This window comes from Sinocyclocheilus grahami, unplaced genomic scaffold, assembly GCF_001515645.1.
Source record: "Sinocyclocheilus grahami isolate Dianchi unplaced genomic scaffold, SAMN03320097.WGS_v1.1 scaffold507.1, whole genome shotgun sequence".
Classification (NCBI taxonomy): Eukaryota; Metazoa; Chordata; class Actinopteri; order Cypriniformes; family Cyprinidae; genus Sinocyclocheilus; species Sinocyclocheilus grahami.
The window spans coordinates 353,446-363,485 of NW_015505686.1; the positions used below are offsets into that span (position 1 = coordinate 353,446).

The window sequence follows — 10,040 nt, forward strand, 5'->3', positions numbered from 1 at the left end:
TACCCCCCTCACTGTCCTGGGCTAACCACCTATTTATGAACTTGGACATTCAGTAAGCCAAGAGCATTTTCTTTAACATCAGGAGAACTACAGAGTCTGAGGGGTGAGTGAATGCGTGTGTGTTTATACGTGTGTTTGGAATGGGCTTTTCACTACAGTTAATGTGTTCTTGAACCCTGAGTTAAGGCCACTTTTAATCCTGGGTTAAGCAACGTTTCACACTTTAGGGTTTGAAAAGGTGTTAGCATGTAGCATTAGCACTTTCAACTCTGGGTTATGAAGTCTAGCTCGAGCAGGATTGACTCTGAATAGTGGTGCTGAAGGTATAAAATGTTGAAACAATGCTAATTATTATGATCCCACAGCCATTATATACAGGTTGACTTTTTTTTTTTTTGATTGTCAGACTTTGAAAAATCATGGAAACTTTATGGAAATAGCTATTGTGAATATACACTTTTCATAATAAACTTTAAGTCATTAAAAACTTTACAATTTAGAAAAAAAATTTTTTTCTCTCTCATTGAATCAGATCAACTGGTTGACAAATCGTTCAGTTATTCAACATTTCAAATATTCAAAGTTAAGTTTAAATTTAATTTAAAATCCTTATCAGTTAATCACAAACAGCTTGAAAAGTAACTAAAAAGTCATTGCAAAAAATTTGGGAAAATTTGTAAAAACCTCATTAAATAAGTTTTAACGTTTAGTTTCAGTGTCTGAGAGACAGTTAAACATGCTAAAACGAGGCAGAAAATGATTCATAAAACATGTTGAGTACTGTACTTCAATGCCCAATCGATGTATTTCACCTCATAAAAATGTAAATAAGAATGTTAACCCAGGTTTTACTAATGTAGAATGTGAAACCTCTACAAACCGATTACCCAGGATTGATTGCTAACTCAGTAAGGTGTGAATCTTATAAACCCAGGGTTAAAAATGGCCCTTGGTTAACAGTTTTAAGTGTGAAAAGCCCACTAGCGTCCTGCCGGTCAGAATTGGTTATAATTGTTTTATTAGAGGAGGGGTGGGTGGGTGTTCAGTGAGTTTAAACTCTAGGTCATTTACTTCAAGTCAAGGCTTTCAAAGCTTTCCCTGTAACATGAAGACATTTACTTCCCAGACTGTGATCTCATAATGATGCAGTCCAGGTTGTGCCGCCCACACTCAAGTTCTGCTGATGGCATTTACTGCGGTCATCGATCAGTAATCACAGAGTGGATCCATTGTTAGTGATGTCTGTAGCAGGTCAGGATGTGCTGATGAAGTCTGGGGAATTCTCTACTTGAGTTTTATTGATGAAGCGCTCCGTTGCTCTGGGAAAAAACACCACGGGACACTTTTCCACTCATCAATAGAAATTCTCATTAGAGGTGATGGAGAAATGTATTTCTGCTCTTTTTAGTCTACGCTTTGTAAGATCTCTTTTGTAGCCATGCATCAGATAAATAACGTGCCGTTTTTTCATTTTGGATCATTAAACTTGTGTTTGTGATGACTGAAAGGCAGCTGCTCAATGCAGTGCCTGTTTGATAGATTCACGCGGCTGGTTTGTCATAAAAACAATTACCAAAAAAGGCTGTCACTGCATAAATACACATGACTGATGCCTCTTGTATTCGTAATAGTTTTGTGTAGCACTTTGCTTTAAATCATCATTGCGCTTGTTATTATGGAAGTTCCAGAACACAGAGTCCTAGTTAAAGCAGTGCTATCATTTGTGGCACTAAAGCGTTCAGATGGATCGATTCTGCAGATTGCTCCCCTGTGAGCCAATTAAAGTCATTGACTGCTTCAGAACGAACTCTCTTCATCCCACAAACAGGGATGCAATTCATCTTCAACTGACGGGTATTGTAGCATCAATGAGGTCAAGGATAGTTTGATGTTAGAAGACTCTTGAGCATTTAGTTGTTTTCCATATGTCCATGTGGATTGAAAAGGTGTTTCGTTTTTGTAAAGGCAATTTTCATTTCTGTAATTCTTCTTAATCGTCAAGTACAATATGACTCTGATTTGAATACCTTAATTTTCTATTTTAATTAGTTAATGTTTTATGAGCTTTTTCTTAAAAGCTTCAAAATTATTTTCTTGAATTATCTTTGTAATTATTATAATAATGCACTTACAATTGACTTACAATAATATTTTGTGCTAAAACCACTTAGCACCATTTGTGCAAAGCGCTTAGTCCATTGAACAATTCTATGGAAAACAACAATGCAGTCGGTTGTTTTTAAACCCTATATGAGTGGAAATTAGTTTCTGTTGTAGTTGACAATATGTTATAGATGCTGAACATGGAGTTTAAGGTGTATTGAACCTTACATGATTATGTGCCAATAAAATCGTCATTCTGGAATAGTTCCTTTTTGTCAATCTGTATTTATAATTATCTTGAAAATGACCTTAAAATATGTAGTGGACAACCAACTAGTTTAACTACTAATTTTAAAATAAAAGCAATCAAAACACTTGAACAGTAAAAATTACTTTGTTTACCTGCATGTGATTGTGACTATAAACTGACATAATGGTGAATGTGTCATTACATTATTGAAATAACTTAAAATTTTTACTTGAAGTCCCCCCTGAGATTTTAAGTTGGCAGGGTTCGGCGGACAAAAGAGTTCGGGAATCCATTCTGTTTGGTGTGCATTTGTGGATTATTCCGTAAACGCATTTTAATGTATTTGAAAAACAAAAGCCTTTCAAAGACATATGTATGGACTTTTTCCCCCTTCTTTTTTTAGAAAAGAAAATGTAAGCAAACTGAAGAAGAATTAGGGTGAATGAATAAATTACGAACAATTTACTGCCATTGAATATGTTATGTAATCTATAAAAAAGTAACTGTAATCTGACTATTTTCAAATGTAATCTAATTACAAGTACCTATTTTCTGGAATCTGATTACTTAATCCAGATTACATGTAATCCGTTACTATCCAGCACTGAATGTAACATAATCAGGCCTCCTGAAACATCAACAAAGTACATTTTCTGTCACTAATTGTATAATATTATATGGATTTTATCTACCGGTGTATTGACAGAAACCTCTTATTAAAGCTTTTCAAGATAAACCGTAGCACACTGGTAGCATGGTGGTGAAAAGCTTTTATTTCAAGCTGTTGTAGGATCACACTGTCGTTCTGTTGGCGTAGCTTAATGTCTGGCACCATGTCTAAAATTGGCCTTTACAATCACATTTGATGAAAAAATATTAAAAAAAAATTGCAATTCTATTGCATGTAGTGGTCTGGAAATGATCGATTATAGCAGTTTGTGACCCAAGAACTGAAACATCAATTACTAATTTATTTATTTATCTGCGATTTACTGTAAACCTCCTGAAAGAACAAACACATTTACTTCTAGTTTATGTACAAGGTACAACAAATCCACCATCAGGAGCTGCATCCGTGTGTCTCTATACATCTGTCACGTTTGTTTCTCTCACCGTCTGCTCGCCATTTGAAGTCTCCAAGTTTGTCGGAAATGAACTGGCTGATGATGACTGTGATGAAGATTTCTAGAAGGTTTCTTTCATTCTGTTCATGGACCCTTGATGTTGACAGACCTCTTCCCGCCAACCATGTAAAGCGGTTGAGGCCTAAAGCAGTTTGAAGGATCACAAAGACCAGGGGCTCCCGGAGGTCCTCTGGCTCCAAGGGTTCCTGGGGTCCCAGGCACACCGGCGTCTCCTCTGGCCCCGTCCTGACCGTCCTTACCGATGCCAGGCTTGCCAGCTGGTCCTGTTTTATGAAATCAGATTTGATAAGGAAGGGTTTTGAAAATGTTTATGTAAGAAAATGTTTCATTGGGTTTTCACTATGACTCAGTTATCTTTTGAAATGATGGTACAATAGGATTAGCAGAAAGTGTTGCGTACCTTGAGGTCCGGGTTCTCCAGGAATTCCTGGAATTCCAATTCCATTATCTCCCTTGTCACCTTTTTGTCCTGCATCACCTACACACATATATTATTATTAGACAGTCTATCACATTGTGACTCTCCACAGACAAAACACAATCTTACAGTATGGCCCAGCAAATTTGTTTATATAGCACATTTCATAAACAACAGTAATTCAAAGTTTTAAAAAAATAAATAAATAAATAGTCGCATACAAAGATGCATAATGTATTAAAAACAAAAAGTAATGGCACTGACCTCATTCAGATAATCATTATCAGCATAAGATAATATTATGGTACTTTATGTTTACATATTTGATGTGTGTGTGTGTGTGTGTGTGTGTGTGTGTGTATACACACACCAACCATAGTATTACACTATAGTACACTAACATTCAAACTTTTAGAGTCAGAAAGATTTTTTTTAATGTGTTTGAAAGAATATTTTATGTTTACCAAGGCTGCATTTATACAGTTATATTGTGAAATATTATTAAAATTGAATGACATGTTTTCTATTTGTATATATTTTAAAATGTAATTTATTCCTGTGATGCAAAGCTGAATTTTCAGCATCATTACTCCAGTCTTCTGTTCTTCAGAAATCATTCTAATATGCTTATTTGCTGCTTAAAAACATAATAATAATAATAATAATAATTATTATTATTATTATTAATATGTAAAACAGTTGCGATGCTTAATATATTTGTTATTTTTTTCTAGGTTCAAAGGAACAGTATTTATTTAAAATATAAATATTTTGTTAATGTCTTTATGGTCACTTTTTTATCATTTTAATGCATACTTGCTGAATAAAAGTATTATTATAAAAAAAAAAGATGTTCTATCAGTAGAACGACAAACATCTCTTCTACATACATCTCTTTTACTGCCAACTTTATTTATTTTCGGTAATAGTGTAATTTTCATAGCTCTTCCATGTGGATCTGGAGCATTTTAATATTTGGTTAGAAAGGAGGTGTGTTTGTTTGGCCATAAAAAAATTGGCAATGGTTTCATGGTGCAAAGCTAGCACAAATACACATTGTTGTACTGAACACTGAAGAGCTGCATTCACACTTCAGTCTTTGGCCTGTTAGTCGACTGGGATTGATGGCTAAATTCTTATATTTAAAGCTCGTATAAGGGACCTGGGAGACCCTTGTGAGACTGCTGACATTTCTACAGTCAAAAACCCTGCAAGGCACGAGACACGAGTCTTGAATGCTAGAATGTTTTCTACATTTATCAACTTCAATAAACATGCTCACATCCTCAGAGGTTTGGCAGAAATAACTGAGGTAGATTGAGATGCTGTCGGGGGCTTTTCTAATTATCCTGTTATTGCTTCTCAATCTCTGTCTCATTAGCGAGCATATTCCTCCTCGGCTCGCTGGCAATTAGCGCCGACGGCACTCACTGTACAACAGCCTCCGCTTGTGAGGACAAAAGAACTGCAATGCTAAACATTCAGGAGCCTGCTACCCTTCATTGACCAGCAACTGATGGAAATCAAGGTGTGCTCACAGTTTTAGCCTGTAAATTCAGCAAAATCCACTAATGAAATATCATAAAAACGGCTGATTCTTGCAGGGGTATTCAGTTGTGCACATTATGTGATATTAAAGGAAGTACGGCATACACCATCAGCATGATGTGGATTGCCAAAGAGGATATTTACAAATGTGTTCACCAACTCAAACTACCCATCTTTTTAAAATCCACTAGTTGGTAAGTTGCCTGAATGACTAGTAAGTGTTAAGGAAGCACTGTATAATTGTATTGGTATCATTGGGCTACTTTTATATATTTTTTATATTACTTTTTTAATTCATATTTGTAATTGTTTTTGTTTATATTTTCTGTTTTCATTTTAATTTTAGTTAAAATTGTGACCATTTTGTTGTGTTTTTGTAATTTTTTATTCATTTTAGTCTTTTTTTTTAATTTTTTTTTTAATATGTCTGTCGTTTTTATTTATCTTAATTTCAGTTGTAATTTTAAGATGTTTTAGTACATCAAGTTAATCTACATGAAAATGAGAAATGTTGCTTTGACAACTAGCTGAAATTAAATAAGTTTTAGTGTTTGTATATTTTATTTCAGTTAAAGTTTATTTTATTTCAAGTATATCTAAACCCTAATACACACACTTCTTTTTTTTCATTTCATTTTTTATTTCACTTTTTATGTTGGAATTTATTTTTTATTTTTCATTTAAATTTTGAAAGACTCATAGCAGAATTAACCATTATTATTTAATGGTACGTTAACTCAAGCATTAACTGACTAATCAGAAAAAAAACTTATACTAAACTAGTAAAAAAAAAAAAGAAAAACGGGCTAAAAAATACTTTGCACATAATTATCATAGTCCTCACAAAATTATAGATATCCATGGTAACAAAAAATTAGCAAATTTCCCCCCCCAAAAAATTTGTTTTATATATTTCACAGCATCTTAATACTAATGGCACAAGACATTCAAAAACATGAGATGCTATGCAATAGCTAAAGCTGCAGATGAAATAAAAGAATGAATCCTGTATGGAAAACAGAATATGGAATACATTCCATGTCTTTGAAAGCATAAAAAGCATGATGCAGCTGAAGCTTAACTGAATATTTCATACGAGTGTTTAATCTTAAGAATTCATAGGCAATAAAAAAAACACACAAAGACATTTGCAATCAGCGTTATGTGCGCTCACTGCATCTTCGAGAGCTCAGCTGTAATTCAGCTGACAGCAGAGCACTAATTGGGACAGTGAAACATGGTTTGGAAAAATCAGAGGAAGTGAGAATCAAACCAACGTACCTGTGGCTCCTGGTTTTCCAGGAAGACCGTAGTATCCTTGAGGCCCCTTGGGGCCCATGATTCCTCTGGGTCCGGCTTCTCCAGCAGGACCTGCTGGTCCCGGTAGTCCAGGTGGTCCCATGAGTCCTGGAGTTCCAGGGGCTCCAATGGCAAGAGGCTTCTTGGCTACTTCCTTCTTGTAGGCATCTAAATGCTCTGTTTGGTACAATACAATGTTATACGTTAGTTGCCATTTATAAAGCAAAATAAAGTTGATGTTGGTGTTTTAAAGTGATTAATATAGCCATGCCTTCAACAACAGCTGAACAAATCTCACGGATCCTCTCGTCACTCATCTTAGGCCCCTATTAAAAGTAAATTGAGGACAACATCAGCAACAACTGCAGAGCAAGTATTTCTAAAGAAGCAACGTACTGTCCACTCAAAATTGAACAAAGCAATGCACTCACAAGTAGACCTCTGGGACCAGGGGGTCCTGATAGTCCTCGTTCCCCCTCAAGACCTCTGGCTCCCTGCGGTCCGGTCAGACCCTCGTGGCCTGGCTGTCCTGGACGACCATCAGCTCCTGTAGCTCCTCTCTGGCCTTTCTCTCCACGCTAGGATGACAGGAGTAAGGAGAAAAAACAACAACAACTAGATTTGCATTTCTTAAAGGAAAAGTGTTCAAGTTTAGATAAAAAAAGGTGAAGTTTAAAGGTGAATTTAAAATTTTGATTCTATCTATCCATCCATCCATCCATCCATCCATCTATAATACACACACACACACACACACACACATATATATATATATATATAAATATATAATTTTTAATAATGTATTTTATGATAAATAATTTGAAAAATATAAACGTTATTATTTATTGGTAAATTAACATGAAAATAATTCAAAGATTATTGATAGATTATCTAACTGATAGAATAGACATACATAAATATTTGGAAACATTATTTGAAAATTTGAGAAAAAAAATTGAAAATTACTTTATGAAAGAAATATTTTATTTATAATACATTATTGATTTATTTTCTATATCAATAGATTTGAAAATAAAAAATTTTAGTCTTCTACAACCTAAAACTCCAATAATATGAGTGTTTATGAAGGATGGCACGCTTACCTCACTCTTGATTCCAGGAATACCCGGAGGCCCCTGTAAACCATTATTAAAAACCATCAGATTACTGTACACATACTGATATATCATAATTAGAGGGTGCAATGGTATGCAGCTATAAATATGACAAACCTGATCACCCTTCATGCCTGGTTCTCCTACAACACCTGGATCTCCCTGTGGAGCGATGAGAGGAAAAATAAAATTACATGGTATTCATACAAGTGCAGGGAGCAACAGCCATCTAAACGGTCACTGAGTGCTTTCTAATTTACCTCACTTCCTTTGGGACCAACAGGACCCATTGGGCCCTAAAAAAAGTAAGAAAAAAAGGCATGATCATACACAAACAGTGAGCAATAATAAGTTTCTGTGTTATGATTATTACAATGAACAATGACCACACCTGGTCTCCTTTATGACCTGTGTGACCCTTGATTCCACGAGGGCCCATGAGTCCTTGGTCACCTTTATCTCCCTGAGGAAGTAGTCAAGATTATGAATTACAATAACAATGTATAATTGTATAGCACTTCACCAAATAATTGCCTTTTATCAGTACTCATGCATGTACTGTAATTATGCTAAATGAGGAAAATGGTGTGATTAACCACCCATTTTTTTTCCTAAATTTATTGAATGAGTTAGATGTAATATTATACAAACATGTTGTGTCCCAAAGTTGCACACTATATCTGTTATAAATAGTATACACAATTAGTATTAGTGCATCACGTATCATTTTATATTGAAAATAGTATGCAAATAGTGTATGATGACTGCATGACTGCATGCTCTTTAGCAAATATTGCCCATATTGTCCAACAGCGACTATATAGCAGGATTTCTGTCAGTTTTATGAACGAAAATGTAGAAAACTTTTTAAGACCAAGGAAAGAAATTAAAAAGAATAATTGTATTAGAAATGCATCATTTAAAAAAATAAAATAAAATTCCAATAGAGTTCCATTACTTTTTAAAATGTATTAAAAAAAAAAAAAAAGTTATTGCTCAGTGTTTCCTCAAGATACATTTACTTGAGAAGCAAAATGACAAAATAAAAAGTCTTCATCACGTATCATTTTATATTGAAAATAGTATGCAAATAGTGTATGATGACTGCATGACTGCATGCTCTTTAGCAAATATTGCCCATATTGTGCAACAGCGACTATATAGCAGGATTTCTGTCAGTTTTATGAACGAAAATGTAGAAAACTTTTTAAGACCAAGGAAAGAAATTGTATAATTGAAAAAGAATAATTGTATTAGAAATGCATCATTTAAAAAAATAAAATAAAATTCCAATAGAGTTCCATTACTTTTTAAAATTTATTTAAAAAAAAAAAAAAAGTTATTGCTCAGTGTTTCCTCAAGATACATTTACTTGAGAAGCAAAATGACAAAATAAAAAGTCTTTTTTTTTTCTGAGAAATTGATCAAATTGAAGTGAGTTTATGATTAAAACAAGAAGAGATATCTGCCAATCAACTTAATTAAAAGTGAAAAGTATTTTTAAGCATGAACTCACTTTGTGTTCCATTTCTCAGAAAACAAGACTTCATATATTCAGTTTTCATCCCAAGTAAATGTATCTTAACTTAAGGATGTTCAGATATTTGTACTAGAAAGCAAAACAAAAGTACTGTGGAAGATATACATTTTTTTGGGAGCATGCAACATTTTTTATGTCCTTTGTTTTTTTATGTCCTTTTCAGTACTTCGTTTGTGGAGGAGGAATTAAGACTTTTAAAGATCTTTTTAAGACCTGCAGAAACAATTAAAAAAACGAAATTGTTTATTGAAACTAAATTCATTATTTAGCCAAATGAAAGAACTTATACACAATTTTGTTTTTTTACTTGCACAATGTACCGTCTTTTCCATCTCAAGCAGAGTACATATATTTGATGCATAGCTTTAGTATGCAAATTGGGACACAACCCTTAAGATCCGTAATCAGACCAACAGGTTCTTCCATGTGTCCAACCCACCTGGATTCCCTGCGGGCCCATTGGGCCGACTGGACCCTGCTTTCCTGGTTCACCCTGAGGAAGGAAGTTTGTTGCATACTTGAATACAATTTTTAAGAAATTACTATGCATTTGTAGTCTAATCTACTGTAACCAATGAAAAAAAAAAAGATTCTACAAAAAAAAAAAAAAAAACATAAAAAA

The 10,040-nt window shown here is 34.1% G+C and overlaps 1 protein-coding gene across 1 annotated transcript in view; it reads right to left on the reverse strand.

Moving 5' to 3' along the window:
* Positions 1–3,119: 3,119 nt before the first annotated feature.
* LOC107554574 (collagen alpha-1(IX) chain) overlaps positions 3,120–10,040 on the reverse strand; it is a 46,001-nt gene continuing 39,080 nt past the window's right edge. Inside the window, exons 19-28 of the mRNA XM_016237136.1 lie at positions 9,858–9,911; positions 8,270–8,341; positions 8,139–8,174; positions 7,996–8,040; positions 7,867–7,899; positions 7,195–7,341; positions 7,035–7,089; positions 6,746–6,940; positions 3,899–3,976; positions 3,120–3,761 (exon numbers count right to left, since the gene is read on the reverse strand). Of these exons, the coding sequence (XP_016092622.1) occupies positions 3,562–3,761; positions 3,899–3,976; positions 6,746–6,940; positions 7,035–7,089; positions 7,195–7,341; positions 7,867–7,899; positions 7,996–8,040; positions 8,139–8,174; positions 8,270–8,341; positions 9,858–9,911 (915 nt within the window). The 3' untranslated portion in view covers positions 3,120–3,561. The remainder of the gene's footprint in view (positions 3,762–3,898; positions 3,977–6,745; positions 6,941–7,034; positions 7,090–7,194; positions 7,342–7,866; positions 7,900–7,995; positions 8,041–8,138; positions 8,175–8,269; positions 8,342–9,857; positions 9,912–10,040) is intronic.